This window comes from Schistocerca serialis, chromosome 1 (assembly GCF_023864345.2).
Source record: "Schistocerca serialis cubense isolate TAMUIC-IGC-003099 chromosome 1, iqSchSeri2.2, whole genome shotgun sequence".
NCBI lineage: Eukaryota > Metazoa > Arthropoda > Insecta > Orthoptera > Acrididae > Schistocerca > Schistocerca serialis.
In genome coordinates this window covers 362,812,769-362,836,832 of record NC_064638.1, presented here as the reverse complement: position 1 = coordinate 362,836,832, position 24,064 = coordinate 362,812,769, and the positions used below count along the sequence as shown (strand labels likewise).

The 24,064-nt window shown below is 42.4% G+C and overlaps 1 protein-coding gene across 1 annotated transcript in view; it reads right to left on the bottom strand.

Annotated features, from left to right (window-relative positions):
* The window catches only part of LOC126473691 (uncharacterized), a 1,039,677-nt gene that overhangs the window by 3,383 nt on the left and 1,012,230 nt on the right, over positions 1-24,064 (bottom strand). The window contains exons 9-11 of the mRNA XM_050100967.1: positions 18,437-20,270; positions 8,041-8,180; positions 2,052-2,166 (exon numbers count right to left, since the gene is read on the bottom strand). Of these exons, the coding sequence (XP_049956924.1) occupies positions 2,052-2,166; positions 8,041-8,180; positions 18,437-20,270 (2,089 nt within the window). The remainder of the gene's footprint in view (positions 1-2,051; positions 2,167-8,040; positions 8,181-18,436; positions 20,271-24,064) is intronic.

Sequence of the window (24,064 nt, the reverse complement as noted above, 5' to 3'; positions counted from 1 at the left end):
TTACATTTCACTGAATGCTCCTATCTCTACCACATTGTGCAGATTATTTTTGTCAAAATTGTTTCGTAAACCTCATCTAAACTTGGCACCTTTGTTTTCTTGGCTGTAAAAGGAGAATAATTTGTCCACACAGTTAAACTATTACTCTTGGAGTTTTGACATTTAACCCATCGATTTGACCTTATTTTGAGGTGTTTATACAAAGAAACTAACTGAAAGACCAAAAACAAATTTAAGAGTGTTTCATTTACTATTTTTGTTGGAAAAATTTGTACAGTTAATCAAGTACTTTTTCATATTATTAACAGGCTAGAAACTTTTCAGTCTGTCCTCATGCATGTCTGTTGCCAGGTTAGTGTCTCAAAACTAACTACTTGTAACTCTAACTACAGGAAAAAAGCTATTGAACTACAACAAATGTATTATATAGTATAGATCATTGTTATGTGCCAGCTTTCAGCAAAGAAACTTTGATAGACAATTGGAAAAAAATGTGCATGCACAGTTGATATAAAAGTTTTCAATAACAAAACATGCACATAAATAACAGAGTTACAAGATACTTCTGCCCAAGACACAATATATTCCAGAAAAGCAGGACTACTGATAGTAGCAATAATGAATATTTAAAACTCAGAAGAGAAGGTAAAGCATGTGCTGTAAATCTGAATAGACATAGATGAAAATTAATAACCACTTGTGATTGCCTCACTGACTAACAAGCAAATGGAAATGGGATACTGAAACCTATCCCAAATGTTTGTTATGCATAGCTATCTTGTTCAGTACTATTCTGAAAGAGAAAAGAGTGAAACAGAAATTAGCAGATAAATGTAGACCTACATCTTCAACAGAATTTTAAACTGTGTTTTGATATGAGCTTTAAAAATTTAATGATTTTGTCACACAATAATATATACAATGTGTTTGGAAATTCCCATTACAAACTTCTAGGACTTGTAGAGGGGAGTGAGAACATAATATTTTGAATAGGAACCCATGTCTGGAAATGCAGCATTTCCATTCTACAATAGTTTCATTTCAGATGTTTAACTCATCCAGTTTTGTTTGAGGAATTGAAATAGACGTGACGCAGTATGCTTATTAGGCTACAATTTGAAACGAAACATAACAAAATATCCATTTATCACTTACACACATTTTTTGTATTAACATTTAAACATTACATGTTTATATTACTCCAAAACAAAAAGGAACCCAGCATACTGTACATACAGAACAGTACTGACGCATTACATGAGTAGCTCGATGTGGAAACCACTAACATTGTTACAGACATTGTACCTACAAAGCAAGTTCTGGTAGACATTCTCCATCCCAACGTGTGTCTCTTCCATTTCTAGAGCAGTGGACAGAACTTGGGCCAGCAGATCTTTCTCTATCTCTACAGGAGTCTCATAAATTAAAATTTTGCATATATCCCAACAAGAAGTAGTACATCTCATCCTGCCCAACCTATTGCATACCAAGACAAGCAACACTGAGACTTTTCTCTTCCCCTCAGCAGACATGAACACATTACACATCTGAATAGAATAGAAACAGTCCTAGAAGTTTGTGATGCGAATTTGCAAACACCCTGTATCTCTGCACATTATGCAGGATGACATGTGTGATGATGTGTTGTAGTAACCATTAATTAGCAATATATTTTCATCTAAGTTGCAAAATTTACAGCACTTGTCTATTAATTTTGTGTCTCAAGGTAGAAGTATTTCAATTTCATTTGAATTGTTAGGCAAGTCTTGAAGATAATGAATTACTGAAAATCATTTTCATCTTTTTTGCACTGAAAAGCATTTAGAAAATGTAAGTTAGGGTAAAGTCTGAAGCTTTGTACATAATTTGTGAATTCAATAAAATATTTTAGTTCAATGTAATTTGCTCTACTGCTACTCTAAAATACTTGCATATGATTAGGAGCGAGTTCAGAAATGAAATAGCAATATAACAATGATCTATCTATCTAACACACGTGTGGGAAATATCACGAGCAGATGCAGGGACAGTGATGCTTCGCTGGTACATACACGTTGCTGGAGGGAGATGGCCTCAGTGGCATCACAGCTACCACTGTCCGACGTTCAGAAATGCAGCGTTCATTTTTATTCTTGCTGCTTGATGGCAGTAGACCATGACTGCTTCCTATTAAAGAAAATTAAGTTTTGACATATTTACATCTGTGCTGCTTGCATAATGAAAGAGCTTGTAGCAATTATATTTTTTGAACTCATAATCATTGAGTTGCAGTTAACACCTGAGCACAAAAATCAAACTAAAGAAACATGAAGAAATATTATAACAGCATTAGTGCCTACAGTCTTTTCATAAGATATTGAACTTCAATGATTTTATTTTCAAAAACTGTATTTTTCCATAATTTTCAATAAAGCAATAGACATTCAAGCTTATTAATGGTTTACTGTTGAAAAGCACAGTATGTACACTTTTCTTTTAAATGATATATTCCTGTTTCATTACCTAAATTCTATGAGAAATTCTTTTTCTGTTTCATGCAGCATATGAAGGACTAATAAAATTTTAAAAGATAGTAAACAGGTATTTGCAATGTTTATCAATTTTACTATATTCAGTAAGTGCTTGGATACTTAAGAACAAAACTCTTAAAAATATGATGGCTGAACAAACAATACAGATGAAATATGCTAGAAAGTGATAGATAGTATAGAATGGCTTATTAAAAATAAAATGAAACCATTTAATGAATTTCGTGCATCACACAATCTTAAGGAACAGGCAGTCTGATTATTTATTGAAGCTATATGTAAATAGTGTCAAGAACTATACATTAGTTTCATAATCCAGGATAATCTACAATTTCAGAGATCAGCTACTTTTTTTAGATAACTTTTTTACTCTTTCTAGATAAATGTTAGTTCTGCTTTACCGTCCGATGTAAACATTTAGCAAATATCACAACTTAATATACACTGAGTCGTCAATAGTCATGGAAAGTAGTGGTTATGATGTTAATAGTGAGTCATTCCTCCACAGGCACTCAAATGTGCAGTAACACAACAAGGCGTAGACTTTATGAGATGCTGGAATTGTTTTGAAGAGACATTGATCCATCAGTCTTTCAGTGCTACCCATAATTGCTTTTGTGTATTTAGTGTTGGGTTCATCAAGCATCTGACAGCATCCCATAAGTATTTGATTTGGTTAAGATCAGGTAATCTGGCAGATCAAACCATGGTCACAAATGCTCTGGAGTGTTCATCAAGCCACCTACATGTAACCAAAGAGAAGTGAAATGTTACATTGTCCTGTTGAAGTGTGGTACCTACATTGATGCTTTCTGATGTAAGAATGTCCACATTATATGCACCTGCCATTGGCCCCCACAGCTGGACAATGGTGCTCTGCTGCCATCATTTGAACACTATACAGGTTGTAACTGAGCCCACTCCTTCCTTGACACAACCATGTTGACCTGTGGGATCCATAGATTTATGAGACACTCTCTTAAGTGCCCATCAGCTTGATACAACAGAAACTGTCATTGATTGGGCCATGATGCATGCTGCCATTTTACCATGGTCTAATGATAATGTTTGCAGACCCATGTCAGTCACTGAGCTCTGTGTTGTGGTGACAGCAAGGGGACACAAATCAGTTGGTTACTACAGCCTATGAGGGGTTAGTTACTTACTTGTTCCATTGATCAATAGCACGGAAAACCATTATAATGTGGAATGTGTCAAATGCACAAGAAAAGCACACAGGAAACAAGTTTCTTTTTTGTTTACATTATAGTGTTATATCTAAATATTTCATTCCTTTAAATGGTACAAAATGCATATATCATATCTCCAGATTTATTTACACATATTCAAGAATTCATCTAAGGTATAGAAGGAGTTGTCAAGGAGGTATGATTTCAATTTGCATCTGAAACTATTACTGCTGTCTGTCAGACATTTTATTTCATCTGGTAATTTATCAAAAAGTTTTATAGCAACATATTTTACCCCTTTCTGTGCCAAAGATAGGTTAAGTAAAGGATAGTGTAGGTCTTTCTTTTTTCTGGTATTGCAATCATGAATGTCGCTGTTGATTTTAAACTGGTCCATGATGATGAGAAAAAATTTCATTACTGAGTAAATGTACTGTGAAGCAGTTGTAAGAATTCCTAACCTTTTAAACAGATGCCTACAAGATGTGCAACTATGAACCTCAGCCATTATTCTAACTACTTTCTTTTGAACAGTGAATACCTTTTGCCTAAGTGTTGAGTTGCCCCAGAATATTATTCCGTATGACATCAGAGAGTGGAAGTATGCAAAGTACGTTAGCTTACTAACTTCTACATCCTCAAAATTGGCAATTATTCTGATTGCAAAAGTTGCTGAACCTAGTCGCTTTAGGAGATCCAAAATATGAATTTTCCAATTAAGATTCTCATCTATATGTACACCCAAAAACTTAGTATGCTCTACCATGGCTACAGACTTCTTTTGATGTGTTATGTTTATTGAAGGAATTATACTTTTTGCAGCAGAAAACTGGATGTACTGTGTTTTTTCAAAGTTCAGAGCAAGCCCATTCGCAGAAAACCAATTAATAACTTTTCCAAAGACCTTATTTGTATAATTTTCTATTGGACTTCCTTACACTGGATTAATAATTATGCTTGTATCGTCAGCAAACAATGTCAGTTCACCATCTTATTTCACATAAGAAGGGAGGTCATTCACATATATCAAGAACAGGAGGGGACCCATGATCGAAACTTGTGGAACACCTAATGTAATTTCACCCCAGTTACATGAAGTGGCAAACTCCTTTGAATCACTTGAAGCATATAAAGAGACTTTTTGCTTCCTGTTCTGTAGATATGACTTAAATCACTCGTATGCTGTTCCATTTATACCATAGAATTGTAATTTTTCTAACATAATGTCATGGTTCATACCCTCAAATGCTTTGGATAAGTCACAGAATATTCCTACTGGTGACTTTTTACTATTTAAAGACACTGTTGTGTGGACAGTGAAATTGCATATTGCTGTCTCAGTGGAACAGCAATTTTGAAATCTGCACTGTGATTTACTAAGTATCCCATTACTGTTGAGATGGCTACCCACTCTTGAGTACATTACTCTCTCAAAGCTTTTTGAAAATGCTACAAGCAAGGATACTGGCCGGTAATTATTGACAACTATGGTTTCCCTCTTTTTGTAGAGAGGCCTGACAATAGCATATTTTAACCTGTCTGGAAAAATACACTGAGTCAGTGATGCATTACATATGTGACTCAAAACATCAGCTGTAATTGCTCCACATTGTTTTAATAACTTGTTAGAGATGCCATCTACTCCAACGGAACATTTATTTTTCCCAGATTTTTCTTATTTCACAAGACGTTGTTAGATGAAACTTAATCTGACAAAAATTTTTCAAAACTGACTCTTCCATGTACTGCCTGGCTTTTTCTTTTGAACTATTCTCACCAATTTTTTCTCTTGCACTTAAGAAGTGATTGTTAAATACATTGGCTACCTGTGTACTGTTGGTTAAGATGGTCTCATTCTCTTTAACAGTAATACTACAGGGTGTTTCAAAAATGACCGGTATATTTGAAACGGCATTAAAAACTAAACGAGCAGCGATAGAAATACACCGTTTGTTGCAATATGCTTGGGACAACAGTACATTTTCAGGCGGACAAACTTTCGAAATTACAGTAGTTACAATTTTCAACAACAGATGGCGCTGCAAGTGATGTGAAAGATATAGAAGACAACGCAGTCTGTGGGTGCGCCATTCTGTACGTTGTCTTTCTGCTGTAAGCGTGTGCTGTTCACAACGTGCAAGTGTGCTGTAGACAACATGGTTTATTCCTTAGAACAGAGGATTTTTCTGGTGTTGGAATTCCACCGCCTAGAACACAGTATTGTTGCAACAAGACGAAGTTTTCAACGGAGGTTTAATGTAACCAAAGGACCGAAAAGCGATACAATGAAGGATCTGTTTGAAAAATTTCAACGGACTGGGAACGTGACGGATGAACGTGCTGGAAAGGTAGGGCGACCGCGTACAGCAACCACAGAGGGCAACGCGCAGCTAGTGCAGCAGGTGATCCAACAGCGGCCTCGGGTTTCCATTCGCCGTGTTGCAGCTGCGGTCCAAATGACGCCAACGTCCACGTATCGTCTCATGCGCCAGAGTTTACACCTCTATCCATACAAAATTCAAACGCAGCAACCCCTCAGCGCCGCTACCATTGCTGCACGAGAGACATTCGCTATTGATATAGTGCACAGGATTGATGACGGCGATATGCATGTGGGCAGCATTTGGTTTACTGACGAAGCTTATTTTTACCTGGACGGCTTCGTCAATAAACAGAACTGGCGCATATGGGGAACCGAAAAGCCCCATGTTGCAGTCCCATCGTCCCTGCATCCTCAAAAAGTACTGGTCTGGGCCGCCATTTCTTCCAAAGGAATCATTGGCCCATTTTTCAGATCCGAAACGATTACTGCATCACGCTATCTGGACATTCTTCGTGAATTTGTAGCGGTACAAACTGCCTTAGACGACACTGCGAACACCTCGTGGTTTATGCAAGATGGTGCCCGGCCACATCGCACGGCCGACATCTTTAATTTCCTGAATGAATATTTCGATGATCGTGTGATTGCTTTGGGCTATCCGAAACATACAGGAGGCGGCGTGGATTTGCCTCCCTATTCGCCAGACATGAACCCCTGTGACTTCTTTCTGTGGGGACACTTGAAAGACCAGGTGTACCGCCAGAATCCAGAAAGAAGTGAACAGCTGAAGCAGTACATCTCATCTGCATGTGAAGCCATTCCGCCAGACACGTTGTCAAAGGTTTCGGGTAATTTCATTCAGAGACTACGCCATATTATTGCTACGCATGGTGGATATGTGGAAAATATCATACTATAGAGTTTCTCAGACCGCAGCGCCATCTGTTGTTGAAAATTGTAACTACTGTAATTTTGAAAGTTTGTCTGCCTGAAAATTACTGTTGTCCTAAGCATATTGCAACAAACGGTGTATTTCTATCGCTGCTCGTTTAGTTTTTATTGCCGTTTCAAATATACTGGTCATTTTTGAAACACCCTGTACATACCCCAGTGGTTACTTTTCCTGTCTCCCTTATAACAACATTCCATACTGATTTTATTTTATTGCTGGAGTTGTTAATTTCTTCTCTGACATACATATTTCTTGATTTCCTTACAACTTTTCTCAGTATGTTACAGTAATTTTTACAGTGTAAAACTACTTCTGGATCTTTACTAGTTCTTGCTGTCTCATACAGTTTTCTTTTTCTTTTTGAAGACAGTTTAATAACTGTAGTAATCCATGGTTTCCTTGAAAAGTTTGTTGTTTTACATTTAGTAATTTTCTTTGGAAAACAGTGTTCAAAAAGAGATGTAAATTATCAAGAAATACGCTGCATTTATTATTGGCATTTGTCTCATTATATACATCTTCCCAGTTTACATTTCCAAAACTTTCACTGAAGTGATCTATATATACTGGGTTGATCACACTCACACTTTTACTTAATGGTTTCTGAAGTGTACACCCTATTAGGTTTTGTAAGTTAATCGGTTGTGCATCATGGTCAGACACTCCATTTACCACAGGGAAAGCATGTGTTTGTTCTTCATCCTCTTGCTGTACAAATACATTATCTATCAGAGTACTACTGTCCTGAGCTATACGTGTAGGGTAATTGATTACTGATTCTAAGTTATATGTTGTTAACAACACTTTTAGTTCGCTTTTCCTATCAGAATTGCTTAGAATGTTAACATTTAAATCACCAAAGATTAATAACCTCTTCTTTTTGTCTGACAGACAGTGTAATAGGGAGTCAAACTTTTTTATGAATAGCTCCCAATCTCCTAGTGGAGACCTGTACACTGTTGCTAACATCAACACAACATTATCTAGTTGAATTTCACATACTAGCAGTATGGCATTGAAAAATTCAAATAAATGATTTGCACTTACCAGGCAACTTGTCTGTGGTTGCTCTGCTGGTATTGTGTTTGACTTCAGCTAAATCTCGCTTTGCTGATACAGTGCGTGTGATTCTCTCTTTTGTTGATTCCCTCAACCTATGGGATGTGAGACTTTTCTTTGCTGTTGATCTGTAACATGAGAAGTACAAAAGATAATGAGCTTCATATGATATTGCATTATGTCAAAGAGCAATGGCAGCCAGAGACTGTGGCTGTGTGCATGGATTATGTTTGAATTGGTGACCAGAGTCTAGTTATGTGTGTGTGAGCTACATTTGCAAGAGTATGTGTGTGTATGTTGTCTATTCTGATGAAGATCTGTTTGGCGGAAAGCTTTGTTTGACAGTCTTTTTGTAGTGCCCATCTGCGATTCAGCATCTCAGATATATGGGGAGTAGCAACTATCCTTTTAATAATATTGTCATTATTCTGTCTTAGATTTCCCATTGTTTGATTTAGTGATTAATGTGTGAAATTTAAAAATTTCCCGGTGTAGAGATTGTTCCATGAAATACTTGGTGAACTGCTGGATGTCAATGACTTGCTGCCACATCATTTTCATGTGTATACTGGGAAAGATACACTGTGCTTTCCTATACAAAGCTGCATTGGCACATGTTCGGTGCACACAGTTGTCACTCTGCATGCATTGCTAGAGCACATGTGCATCTGCTTCATGTCTGTGTGCTGCTGTGAGTGTCCTCCATAGTGAAAACTCGCTCATTGATTGACTGTCTTCACACAGTAAAATTGCAGAGCAACACTGGCTATGCAGGGCACAAAGTTTTCAATGACAGGATTCCATGTGTTATCAAACTGGAAACTACTGTCCCAAATAATAAGTGCCTCAGGCCTAAATTTCATAGAATGATGATTAATGTATCAGAAAAATTATCTAAGTTATTATGCACTGTCTGAGACCCTTATAAACTAGGATCGTGATTTTCAGTGACAACTGCACACACTTTGCATGTGACAGTGTGTTTTTAAACAGGGGAGTTCAATGTACTTGCCATATATACTTGGAAATGGTCAGAAGACTATGCAGTGAAATATTGTGCCAGTAAGTTATTGACATCCAGTTGTTCACCCAAAATTTCATGGATTAATGGTTAATGTAACTGACAAATTACATACGTTATTGCATACTAAGCCACCAAGTATTTAGACAGGTAATATTTATGGCATAATTATATTTCTCTTTTTTTGACAAAACTGTTGCGGAAATGGATAATATGTTCAAGATGATAAAATATTATATCAATTAAATTACATAGTTACTGAAAAACAAAACACAACAAAGTTCAGGTTAAAAGCCCACCTTAGATTATACTAAGTAGAAAAAACTTTTGTATTCTGTAAATGTCTAAAGTGAGTCATTGAAGTCAACCTCCCTTATAGCTGAGGTAGCCATTCCACTCTGTGTGGAGGTGCTCATCTCAGAGGTAGGCTTGTTAAACTTCTAAAGAAATAGTGAATTAGAGAATTCTGCATAGCAGGTGTAAAACAAAGCATAGGTTGATAGAGAGAGAGATTTTGAATGAAATATGCTTGGCTGACTCCACAAAATCGAGAACCAAAACATTCCCATAACATTGTTGTTAAACCTTCCCACCAAAACCCTCAGCTCCACAGAAGTTTAAGTCCTATCCAAAGGCCTCACCTTTAGCCTTACAGCCATATCTGGATTTGTCAAAGACCTACTCTCCTTCTCCCACTCACTGCAAAGGAAGCACTTCTTTTCCATCAGTCCTTCCAACCAAAACCACATTGAAACCTGCCTCTTCCAGTTCATGCCACCAACCAACCATGATCCTCCCCTGCCAACTACTACCTATCCACCCATTGGTCACCTTCCAGGAATTCCTCGCCATCCTTCCCCACATCCCTTCTTCAGAATACCAGTGTTTCAGTAGAAGAAAGAATAGCCATACACAACCTCAAACCAAATCCTGACCTATTCATACTACTTGCAGTTAAAGGTTCCACCCCTGTCATGAATCACACTGACTACATGGTAGAAGGCCTCCAGCAGTTATCTGACTCATCCACCTATAAACTCTGCCAAAGTAATCCCATCCCATAAGTCCAACGAAACCTCCAGTCCTTGCTTAAAGCCTTAGGCCCTTACCAGAACATCTCCCTGGAATTCATTTTTCTCATGCCCATGGTCTTACTGCTATTGAACACTAGCTTTCCCAGTGTCCTTCAGACTCCTTCAAGAATATCTCACCTTTATCCATTTGTCTCATGCCCATGGTCTTACTGCTATTGAACATTAGCTTTCCCAATGTCCTTCACACTCCAGACCCACTATCTCATTCCTCATACACATTATTAACTTTTCCTAACCCACAACTACTTCACCTTTGAAGGGGAGGTATACAAACAAATCTGCAGTACAGACATGGGCAGCTGCTTGGACCCTCCTATACCAACCTTTTTATGGGCCATGTAAAAAAGACCTATCTAGACTCCCAAACACCAAGCCTTAGCCTGATTCAGGTTCATTGACGATATCTTCCTGATCTGGATCAGGGCCAAGACATCCAATCTCCATTCCTTCACAACCTTAACACCACCTCTCTCATATGCTTCACATTGTCCTCTTCCACCCAGCCAACCCACCCATCCTCCACAATATCCTAGTCCATCCCTATGCCACTCCGAAACCCAAACTGCTTGCCACAACGATCATATACCTGTGAAACACACAGGTGCAAAACACGCCCAATCCACCCACTCAGCATTTCCTGTTCCAGTCCTGTCACAGGTTTATCCTACTCCTTTAGGGGTAGGACCACCTGTGAAAACAGCCATGTCATTTACCAGGTCTGCTGCAACCTTTGCACAGCTTTTTATATTGGTAAGTCTACCAAGTCTACCAACCAGCTGTTCACCAGGATGAATAACCACTGGCAAACCGTGGTCAAGAACAAAGTAGACCACAGCATGGCAGCTGAATATAACACACTCGATTTCAATGGCTTCTTCGTTATCTAAGCCATTTGGATCCTTTTCCCCACCACCAGCTCCTCTGAACTGTGCAGATGGGAGTTATCCTTACAATACATTCACTGTTCCTGTAATTATCCTGGCCTCAATCTATGATAACATACTGTCCCCACTCCCTTCACCGACGAGTTTCCACCCCCTCTGACCTACTATCTCCTCCCCATTCTCATATCCCACCCTGTTTATTTGCCACTCTCTGCCAACATAACTGCTTGTCTTTCCCCGCTCCTGTCCTTTTTTGCTCCTTTTTTCACCACCTCCCTGTCCCAGATTCCAGATTCTCCTGATGCTGTGCCTGTTGGCACTCTCCACCAGACAGCGTTTATTTGTCTCCCTACCCATACACTACTATCCATTCCCCTTCCTCATCCTGTCCAGATTGCTGCTTGCATCCAAAGTGACAGCTGCATTCCGGCCTTAGGTGCTGGAGTTGATGGTCATGTGTGCATGAGGTTCACTTGCTTGTGTGTATGAATGGTGTGTGTGTGTGTGTGTGTGTGTGTGTGTGTGTGTGTGTGTGTGTGTCTTTTACTGATGAAAGCTACTGATACCATCTGGACTTACTGTAGAATTTTGTTTTCCACACCTGCCTGTGCAACATAGACTTTTGATCCTAGCTAACCCATTTCCCCTCCCTGTCTCTTTGCTTATCGCAACACACACACACACACACACACACACACACACACACACATACACACACATATACCTCATCGTTCCTTTTCTACGATGTTTCTCTATGTTTTAACGTATTTGAGTGTTTTTTCATCTTGTTTCACGGGGTTTCACGTATTTTTGCGGATTTGTCCCTATTTTTATGCATCTGTGCGTATTTTTGCGTATCTGTGCGTGTTTCTGCGTTTCTTTCCATATGTTTTACGCATTTTTACGCGGCTTGTCGATTATAGGTCCTCTCTGAACCCTCAACACCTATCTTGCCCATTTCTGCGAAGTTCCCATACCTTTTACACCATTCCTGCCACAATGAACCCCTTGTCCATCTTTCTGCGCCAGTTCGGAAATGTATCCCTTTCTGTGGCTAAAACCGAGCCCCACATCCTATTTCTCAAATGCTTCCCAAACCATGGAATTCCCCTCCCTCCCAAACGGAAAACACATCTCCATGGCACAGGCATCCCAGAACCACCTCTAGTCCCTCCGCAACATACTACTACTCTGCAATCCCTACTCTGTACATCACATCTCTGAAACTGAATCCCTTGCTCTCCAGCACCTGGAGGAGAATTCCAGATACCACCTCCATAAGTTATCCAGCCTGCTGACATCTTACTGCTGCCTCGGGCACCACTATCCAATCCCTGTTGTACCCATTCAGTTCCTCCTCATCCACCCCTCACAGCAGCTAAATTCTGCCTACGTGACCTTTTCAATGTGCCATATCCCCCAAAACTTTCTGCAAGCTCTCCACCAAATCCAGAGCCAAAACATTCCCATAACACCGTTGTTAATCTTTCCACCAAAACTCTCAGCTCCACAGAAGTTTCTATTCTATACAAAGGCCTCACCTTTAATCCTACACCCAAATTAAACCGTGCTGGATTTGTCAAAGACCTACTCTCCTTCTCCCAATCCCTGCAATGGAAGCACTTCTTTGCTGTCAATCCCTCCAACCAAAACCACCCTAATTCCAACACTGAAACCTGCCTCTTACAGTTCATACTCCCATCCAACCATGATCCTCCCACCCTCCCACCCAACCACACACCAGTTACCTGCCAAGAATTCCTTACCTCCAGGTTAGTCTCATCATCCTTCCCCAGGTCCCTTCTTCAGAACACCAACCTTTCAATAGAAGAAAGAACAGCCATACACAATCTGAAAACGAATCCTGACCTATCATACTATCTGCAGAAAAAGGTTCCACCCCTGTTGTCATAAAACACAGCGACTACTTGGCAGAAGGCCTCTGCCAATTATCTGACTCCTCCACCTACTCTGCAAGAGTGATCCCATCCCAGAAGTTCAACACAGCCTGCAATCCCTGCTTAAAGCCTTAGGTCCTTCCCAGAACACCTCTCCTGAATCCATTTCCCTCCTCACCCCTGTGACACCCTACATACTCACCATCCACATGCTCCCCAAAATCCACAAACTCAATAATCCTGGACACCCCATTGTGGATGGTTATTGTGCCCCCACTGAACGAATTTTGACCCACACTGACCAATATTTCCAACCAATTGCCTGTAATCTAGCCTCCCGCAACAAAGTTTCCAAACATTTCCTTCCCAAACTCTCCACCATCCCTATTCTTTTACCTCCTTGTCCTTACTCATCACTGTTGATGCCACCTCTCTCATGCCCATGGTCTTGCCACTATTGAATTAGCTTTCCCAATGCCCTTCAGACTAAATCCTCTACCTCATTCTTCATACATCTTAATAACTTTAGCCTTTGAAGGGAAGATATGTAAACAAATCCGCAGCATAGCCACGGGCACCAGCATTGCGCCCTCCTATACCAACATTTTTATGGGCCATCTAGAGGAGACCTTCCCAGCCTCCCAAAACACCAAACCCCTAGTCTGGTTCAGGTTCACTGATGATATCTTTATGATCTGGACTCAGAATGAAGATGCCCTATCTTCATTCTTTCACAAATTCAACACCTTCTCTTCCATCTGTTTCATGTGATCCTCCTGAACCCATCATGCCACTTTCCTAGGTGTTGATCTCCTGCTCTAGATGGCGCCATCTGCACCTCTGTCCACCAACAGTACCTGCATTTTGACTGCTGTCATCGCTTTCACACAAAAAAATTCCCTTCCACACAGCCTGGCCACTTGGGGGATGATGTATCTGCAGTGACAAAAACTCCCTTGGTCAGTTTGTTGAGGGTCTCACCAAGGCCTTCACTGACAGGCACTAATCCCCAGACCTAGTCCACAGACAAATCTGGTGGGCCATTTCCACTCACACCCCAATCCTCCCACCACCCCCAAGAACCAGTCACGGAGGACTGTCCCGTTCATCAACTAGTACTTCCTTGGACTGGAACAACTGGACCAGTCATTCCCCATGCCTTTGATTATCTATCATCATGCCCTGAAATGAGGACATCCTACCCGAGATACTTCCCATCCCTCCTAAAGTGGTGCTCCATCACCCACCCATCCTCCACAACATCCTAGTCCATCCCTTTGCCACTCTGAACCTAAACTCCTTGCCACAAGGGTCATATATTTGTGAAATACACAGATGCAAAACCTGTCCAATCCACTCACCCAGCACTTCCTTTTCCAGTCCTGTTGCAGGTTTATTCGACTCCTTCAGGGACAGGGCCACCTGTGAAAATAGTCATCTTATTTACCAGCTCTGCTGCAACCATTGCAAAGCTTTTTATATTGGTAGGACTACCAACCAACTGTTCATCTGGATGAATGGCCACTGGCAAACCATGGTCAGGAGCAAAGTAGACCATCGTGTGGCAGCTGAACATAACACACTTGATTTCGATGGCTGCTTTACTGTCTGGATCCTTCCCTCCACCACCACATTTTCTGAACTGTGCAGATGGGAGTTATCCTTAGAACACATTCTCTGCTACCATAACTATCCTGGCCTCAGCCTACGGTAACATACTATCCTCACACCCTTCACCCAACAGTTTCATCTCCTCTGGCCTATCATATCCTTGCCATTCTCATCTTCCACCCTGATTAATTGCTGCCCTCTGTCAATGCATCTGCTAATCTATCCCAGCTTCTCTCCTTTTTTGCTCCTTTTTTCTCCAGGTCCCTGCCCCACATTCTCCTAACGCTGCACCTATTGGAGTTCTAGTCCCTGCACAATCCACCAGACATCTCTCTTCCCATACATACTTACTGAATTATTCCTTCCCTGTCCCATCCAGATTGCTGCTTGCATCCCTTGTGATAGTTGCATTCCAGCCTGATATGCTGGAATTGGTAGTTATGTGTGCATGAAGTGCACTTGCTTGTGTATATGAGTGGTGTGTGTCCCTCTTTTACTGATGAAAGCAGTGGCTGAAAGCTTTACATGATTTTCTTTTCATTGTGATTGTCTGCAACTTAATGTGTTTTCCTTACAGTAACCTCCATGGCACACAATCACTATAAAGAAACAGAGATTGCTACATAATAGGTGTAAAACAAAGTGTAAGGTTACAGATAGAGAGATGCTGAATGAAATGTGTTTGGCTGTCAAGAGAGCAATGTGTGTTTCCTTCAATCACTACTATAGCAGAATAGTGTCAAGTGATCTTTCAAAGAACCCAAAGAAATTCTTGTCATATGTAAAGGCTATCAGTGGCACCAAAGTTAGTGACAAGTTCCTAGCAAATGCTACTGGTACTGAAATTGATGGTAGCAAAGCAAAAGATGAAAAGCTTAAATTAATTTTCAAATGTTCCTTTACAAAAGAAGACCTAGGAGAATTGCCCTAATTTAATCTTCATACTACTGAAAAGATGAATGAAATGAGTATTAGTGTCAGTGCTGTTGAGAGACAGTTGAAATAGTTAAAATTGAACAAAGCTCCAGGGCCTGATGGAATCCCTGTCATACTCTTTACTGAACTTGTGGCTGTGTTAGCTCCCCTTCTAACTATTATCTATAGCAGATCCCTTGACCAAAAAGTTGTACCCAGTTCTTGAAAAAAGGCACAGGTCCCACCCGTCTAGAAGAAGGGTAGTGAAGTGATCCACAAAACTAGCGTCCAGTGTCCCTGACATTGATTTGTTGTAGAATTTTAGAACACATTAAGATCTTAAACACAATGAGATATCTTGAACAGAATGACCTCCTCAATGCCACCCTGCATGGATTTTGAAAACATTGATAATTTGAAACTCACACTTTTCTCATATGACATACTGAAAGCTTTGGATCAAAGTAACCATGTAGATGCAGTGTTTCTTGATTTCCAAAAAGCATTTGACTCAGTACTGCACCTACACTTGTCATCAAAAGTACGATCATACAGGGTATCAAATAAAATTTGTGACTGGGTTGAGGACTTTTTGGCAGGGAGGACACAGCACGTTGTCTTGGATGGAGAGTCATCATCAGATGTAGAAGTAACTTCAGTTGTGTCCCATGGAAGTGTGTTGGGGGTCCTTGCTATTCATGTTGTATATTAATGATCTTGTAGACAATATTAATAGTAAAATCAGGCTTTTTGCAGATGACACAGTTATCTATAATGAAGTACAGTCAGAAAGAAGCAGCATAAATATTCAGTCAGATCTTGATAAGATTTCAAAGTTGTGCAGAGATTGGCAGCTTGCTCTAAATGTTCAGAAATGTAAAATTTTCACTTCACTAAAATGAAAAAAATGTAGTATCCTATGACCATAATGTCAATTAGCTATTGTTGAAACTGACTAACTCACACAAATACCTGGGTGTACCACTTTGTAGGTATATGAAATATGAAATGGAATGATCACAAATGTTCAGCTCATATGTAAAGCAGGTGGTAGACTTTGGTTTATTGGTAGAGTACTGGGGAACTGCAATCAGTCACCAAAGGAGACTGCTTACAAATGACTCGTGTGACCAGTTCAGAATATTGCTCAACTGCGCGAGACCTAGCCAACAATACAACATAATGTTTACATTTTACATTTGACCACACTATTTTTACATTACAGGAAAGATGATGATGAATCCTAGCCCTCCATGTCTGGAGCTACCTCTTACATAGAATAAAATAAGAGAAAAAAAATAATGTCATCACAAAAAATCTTTCTGGATGCTCATAGTATAACATGGTGTTTGTACATAGTGGTCGGATGCGTGGTTTCAGATCCAAGTGACAGACAACAACCTGAAAGGTTCAGCATTCAATCTCTACTTGGAGCAAGATTGTTTCCTGTCACTCTTAAGTGAATATAAAAAATGTCAAATTTCAGCATATCATGTTCCCCTAAAACTATGTGGATGGACAAGTTCTCAGGTCAGAGGAAGATAGAGACATGCAAATACTACCCTGCCTACGAAAGGTCAGAGGAAATCAAATGTACTGTTTGGGGTATATACCTGCTGACTACTACTTTGTCAAGGAGCAGCCTTAACATAGTCATAAATGTGGTGCATTGTGAACTAATGGCCGGCCAGGGTGGCCGAGCGGTTCTAGGTGCTGCAGTCTAGAACCGCGTGACCGCTTCGGTTGCAGGTTCGAATCCTGCCTCGGGCATGAATGTGTGTGATGTCCTTAGGTTAGTTAGGTTTAAGTAGTTCTAAGTTCTAGGGGACTTATGACCTTAGAAGTTAAGTCCTATAATGCTCAGAGCCATTGGAACGATTGTGAACTAACATAAAAAAATGAAATGCAAATATGAGTACCAAGCTATTATAACTACACAGAAAAAACAGCGAGGCATAAATGTAAGAATATGCCATGCTCTCATTCCATCTGCTGAAGATGTATAGCTATCTTTCTATACAATTATCATTTTAACTGCAACTTCAATTTTTAATGTATGATGTTGCAGAATATTAACGAATTCTAATACTCTCCTAATAACTTTAAAAAGTTCATCTGTGATAGACCAATTTCTCATTGTGACAACAGAGACCCAAACTTGCATTGGTGCCTTAGTACAGATCTCACAAGCTCCTTAATGCAAGTTCCATGTTCCCAATTACCCCCCCCCCCCCAAATCCCTCCGAAGAATCAATAGTCTTTGGTTTAGAGATGAATGAAAACAACTTGAAAGTCAAAAATCGACTTATGAAACAGGTAGTGCACTGACAAAGCAAGTTTAACATTTAATGATGCCAGGGGCCGCATACGTGCCAGCGAGCGCTGTGATTGGTCGACAAAGCTCGCTCCGAGCATGCGTAAAAGGTTTCACCTCATCTACCGCCGTTAGCCGGTGCACAAACGACCCCCGTATTAAACTTCCTGACAGATTAAAACTGTGTGCCCGACCGAGACTCGAACTCAGGACCTTTGCCTTTTGCGGGCAAGTGCTCTACCATCTGAGCTACCGAAGCACGACTCACATTCGGTCCTCACAGCTTCACTTCTTCCAGTATTTCGCCCCCTACCTTCCAAACTTTACAGAAGTTCTCCTGCGAACCTGGCAGAACTAGCACTCCTGAAAGAAAGAATACTGCGGAGACATGGCTTAGCCACAGCCTGGGGGATGTTTCCAGAATGAGAATTTCACTCTGCAGCGGAGTGTGCGCTGATATGAAACTTCCTGGCAGATTAAAACTGTGTGCCCGACCGAGTCTCGAACTCGGGACCTTTGCTTTTCGCGGGCAAGTTCTCTACCATCTGAGCTACCGAAGCACGACTCACGCCCGGTCCTCACAGCTTCACACACGTTCCCACACGTTGGGAAGCCCTGGTGTAGATGAATCGAGAGTGTGCACTCACCTGTCCGCCGTCTTGGAAACGACTGCAGCCTCGCCACTGGAGAGCCGCTTGTGTCCTTGCGCGGCGGGCTGCGCCCGGGCCGTGGCGGCGGTGGAGGCGGAGGTGCCGGCCGGCCTCTGCCTGCGCGGGGGCGGCGGCCGGGGGCGGCGCTCCTCGGCCTCGAGGCTGGACAGTGCGTCCTCGGAGGAGCTGGCGCGCGCCTGCAGCAGCTGCTCGCGGCTGCTCGCGCGCTGCACCAGCCGCGCCGCTCGCTCCCTCCGCGCCGCGCTCGCCGCCGCCGCGGCCGCGCGCCGCTCGCTGACGCTGTCCACGGACGACGTTGAAGACGTGGGCCCCAGCTGCGGCTTGCTCGCCCGCTGAGGCCGGCGCGCCGCCGCCCTCGCCTCTGCCGCCCCCGCCGGCTGGCGGTGCCCCTTGCGCTGCGGCGCCTCGCTGATGGTGCAGAGCGCGCCTCCGCCCCCGGCTCGCGGCTGCCCGCGCCGGTGTCTCCTGCCGCGGTCTTCGTCCTCCGCGCTGCTCGGCCTGTTGGAGTCGTCGTCCGAGTAGCCGTTGACCGCCTGCAGGATCTGGTCGGCGGCGCGCGTCAGCTCCTCCAGCATCGCCGTCTCGTGCTGGCGCTGCTCCTGTCTCGTGCGTTGCTGTATCTTCCTGTCCTTCTCCATGCAAATAATCTCCCGGTTCTCGTAAACCGGAGACTCTGACCTTCGCTTCCCACTCGCGCTGCCACTCGTCTTTCTCGAACTTCTCTTCTCTACGTCCGTCACTTTCCGCGACGAACTCGCAGATTGTCCTTTAACCACTGCGCTAGACTTCCCAGAGATCTGCCTCCCGTTATCGGGCGCCGCTTTCTTGCGCGCTTCCGGCCTGTCTCCGGTTTCGCAGACATTATCGTAGATGGGCGATATTCTTTTCGCAATTTTCTTGTCTGCAATTGAACCGTACGTTTCCTCCGCGCTTTCAGAGTCGTCGGAAACGTCCTGTTCACAGTACTCGTCTTCCTCCACTGAGACGGTGGACGTCGATTTCAACGTCTCGGACTTCTGTGCGGCAGTGTCCGCGTCCTTGCTGAACGCCTTCTCCGGAGAAACCGATCTTCTCTCTCGTGTACCCGTAAACTTCACTTCTTCGCACATCTCAGCTTCCACTATCTGTCTTCTCGCGTCTATCTTGCCACTCTTGTACTCAACTTTTTCCTTGACGAATGTATTACTTCCCCTCGGCGTAGCACACTTGCCGTCCTCATTGGCAGAGTCTTTGCCAGTGACGAGCCCGTCTCGCTCGGCGGCGTATTTCTCTTTCTGTAGCTCAAACCTTTTCCTTTCGACCACGTACGTTCTGTCATTCTCTTGAGTCTTCCGGCTTCTGCGAGACATCGATCCCGACTCGCCATCGCCGTAGCATCTCTCAGTATAAGATATCGGCGCTCTGACTTTGGCTGCTACTTCGTATATTTTGTGAGCAGCGTCTTTTTGGTGCGGCGGCGCAGTCTGCTTGTACAGAGTCTGATCGTCGCAAAGACCAGCCTTCTCCGCGCGCATGCCGACTTTAGCCTGGTGGTGCTTCTCTGGCCGCGTGTCCGAAGGAGAGTAGGCAGACAGCGGTGTCGCAGAATCCGGGTCTTTCGGCGGTGTGTGCACGCTTTGGAATTTGCTCGTGTCCGCGGGCGTCGCGTCTCCTTCGTAGTGGAGAGAGATGGACGTGATCTTGGGGTGTCCGGAGCGCGTACTCACGAACGTCTCCACCGAGCGAAGCCTGCCGGAGTCGTGCGTCGGCAGCGTCGGCCGAGCTGTCGGCAGCTGCCTCACTTCCTCTTCGTGCGCCGTTCTCAAGTACCCTGCAGACAGGAAGCAAATGCAACAGTCTCACGCCGTTCGTGGTACAAGTAAGTTCGCACTATTGGGCGAACAGCCGCGTGCAAAGGCGACGGTAGTAAGTAACGTATCACCAGTAGTATGACCATCCCTGCTCTCCTTTGTCCTTCCATGCAATACCCTGATTCTGGAATATTCCAGAATTTGAAACACGAACAGCTGCTAGCATGAGTTTCTTAGAAGTAGATACCTTAGGGGTTACGAAGCAACTCAAATCGCTTGATACGGGCAAGTCTTCAGGTCCAGATTGTATACCGATTAGGTTCCTTTCAGATTACGCTGATACAATAGCTCCCTACTTAGCAATCATATACAACCTCTCGCTCACCGATAGATCTGTACCTAGAGATTGGAAAATTGCGCAGGTCGCACCAGTGTTTAAGAAGGGTAGTAGGAGTAATCCATCGAGCTACAGACCTATATCATTGACGTCGGTTTGCAGTAGGGTTTTGGAGCATATACTGTATTCAAACATTATGAATCACCTCGAAGGGAACGATCTACTGATACGTAATCAGCATGGTTTCAGAAAACATCGTTCTTGTGCAACGCAGTTAGCTCTTTATTCGCTCGAAGTAATGGCCGCTATTGACAGGGGATCTCAAGTTGATTCCGTATTTCTAGATTTCCGGAAAGCTTTTGACACCGTTCCTCACAAGCAACTTCTAATCAAGCTGCGGGCCTATGGGGTATCGTCTCAGTTGTGCGACTGGATTCGTGATTTCCTGTCAGGAAGGTCGCAGTTCGTAGCAATAGACGGCAAATCATCGAGTAAAACTGAAGTGATATCAGGTGTTCCCCGGGGAAGCGTCCTGGGACCTCTGCTGTTCCTGATCTATATAAATGACCTGGGTGACAATCTGTTGTTCGCAGATGATGCTGTAATTTACCGTCTAGTAAGGTCATCCGAAGACCAGTATCAGTTGCAAAGCGATTTAGAAAAGATTGCTGTATGGTGTGGCAGGTGGCAGTTGACGCTAAATAACGAAAAGTGTGAGGTGATCCACATGAGTTCCAAAAGAAATCCGTTGGAATTCGATTACTCGATAAATAGTACAATTCTCAAGGCTGTCAATTCAACTAAATACCTGGGTGTTAAAATTACGAACAACTTCAGTTGGAATGACCACATAAATAATATTGTGGGGAAGGCGAGCCAAAGGTTGCGTTTCATTGGCAGGACACTTAGAAGATGCAATAAAGAGACAGCTTACACTACACTCGTTCGTCCTCTGTTAGAATATTGCTGCGCGGTGTGGGATCCTTACCAGGTGGGATTGACGGTGGTCATCGAAAGGGTGCAAAAAAGGGCAGCTCGTTTTGTATTAACACGTAATAGGGGAGAGAGTGTGGCAGATATGATACGCGAGTTGGGATGGAAGTCATTAAAGCAAAGACGTTTTTCGTCGCGGCGAGATCTATTTACGAAATTTCAGTCACCCACTTTCTCTTCCGAATGCGAAAATATTTTGTTGAGGCCAACCTACATAGGTAGGAATGATCATCAAAATAAAATAAGAGAAATCAGAGCTCGAACAGAAAGGTTTAGGTGTTCGTTTTTCCCGCGCGCTGTTCGGGAGTGGAATGGTAGAGAGATAGTATGATTGTGGTTCGATGAACCCTCTGCCAAGCACTTAAATTTGAATTGCAGAGTAATCATGTAGATGTAGATGAAGTATGCGTCTTAAGTAATTTTTTTAACGATTATGATGTCAAATATCGAGTCAGTGGATGTGGTGCAGTGGGAAGAAACGTACGTACATTATGAATAGAAAGCATGAATAATTCTGAAGGAACGATTAGACAAACATGTGCTCTATTTCCATGATTTTCAAGGAACAGCTATTTAAAGCTGTCCGAAACGTGTAGATGACAGTAAATTTTTCTGTTCAATTGTCAGTTTTCCTTTACTAACACCGAGCGAGGTGGCGCAGTGGTTAGCACACTGGACTCGCATTCGGGAGGACGACGGTTCAATCCCGCGTCCGGCCATCCTGATTTAGGTTTTTCGTGATTTCCCTAAATCGCTCCAGGCAAATGCCAGGATGGTTCCTTTGAAAGCGCATGGCCGACTTCCTTCCCAATCCTTCCCTAATCCGATGAGACCGATGACCTCGCAGTTTGGTCTCTTCCCCCAAGCAACCCAACCTTTACTAACAGATTCATAAATGTCACCGCTTTTTCCATACATTTAGGAGTTCGTGTAAAATAGAACAGGGCAGAACTGCTACAAAACATCACATACGTAAGCAAAAATGAATGAGACTGTACAGGTACCCCAAAGGACCTGTTGATTGTACAGCTCTCGAGTCTGTCGCCAGATGACGTTGTGGATATCCAACAATAATTCACTGAAGTTACTGTTCAGCGCGGGGTAGCCGCGCGTACTAAGGCGCCTTGTCACGGTCCGTGCGGCTCCCCCCGTCGGAGGTTCGAGTCCTCCCTCTGGCATGGGTGTGTGTGTCGCCCTTAGCTTAAGTCAGTTTAAGTTAGGTTAAGTAGTGTGTAAGCTTAGGGACCGATGACCTCAGCAGTTTGGTTCCATAAGCCCTTAACCACAAATTTCACTGCTGGTGACTGGCAGTACACCACCTGAAAGTGTCGAGCAGTTGCGTCGGTGAACTGTTGCGAGATTTACGTAACGTGATTCGGCGGTTTACCCGAGATAAATGTAATCAAGGAATAAATGCGTGAGCTTCCATTTACACAAACATGCTAAAATCGGAAGAACTATAGTGGAGGTACCTGTTATCCGCTAAAAGATAACATGCTATACTTTCCACACAAATCAAGGGATATTAGAAAATATACACTGTATTATAGGATTAAAAGGAAACGTCCAGTGGAAATACTACTACGTGTTATGTTTTCTGAAGCCCGACCTGTTTAACGAGCTCATATTTTGGCATAATGTCTGGAAAACATCTGATCAAGATGGCAAGATCAGTCGCAAAATAGCACGCATAACATTGGAATAGTACACCTGACTGAAAAGCCGAAAAGATACCATTAGTCACTCAATGCAGGAACATGCCACAAATCCCAAGTACCGAACATGTTTTGGTACAACGAAACAAAAAGTCTCTCTCTCTCGAAGATGTTTCTTCATGGTTGTTAGCTTATTATTCTGCTAGTTCGGGAAAAGCAGAGCTTTTGACATCCGTGACAATTCTTATTTTTTGAATTTTTGGAACTTCGAAGTAGAGGTTTTGGACGGCGTTGCAGCAACCTTTTTTATTGTTACACCATTCCATCATGACGCCGGTGCCACAAAAAGTGAATCTGTGTATGAAGTGCAATGTACGTCTCGTCGCTATTTCGAAAAATATTGTTCTCATCACATGAAAATTAATTAGCGGTGCAATCCAAATTGCACTTATCAATATAAGAGTACTGGCTTTGCAGACTTTTGACGAAACTGTAAAAAGGATATGTTTAGAAGTTTTAATAAATTCACTGCTCTATCAAAAATTGAACTTGTTCTTAGGCTATAATCGCATATTAAGCTTTATAAACTGGGCAAAACACAGAAGTTGTGGACAGTAACAGCCGGAATAACTTTTGGGCTGAATTTTGTCAGACGTGGTATAAGGATAATTTTATTGCAGGATGGTTATCTCCATCTGTTGCAACTTTTGATTTCTAGAATAAACCAATATCCGCAGGGACTTAATTGTTGAACATGAGACTACCAAGATTTTCCTGACGTGCCTGACAGATGGTATCTTTTCAGCTACTCCACTGTTCTGCACAATAT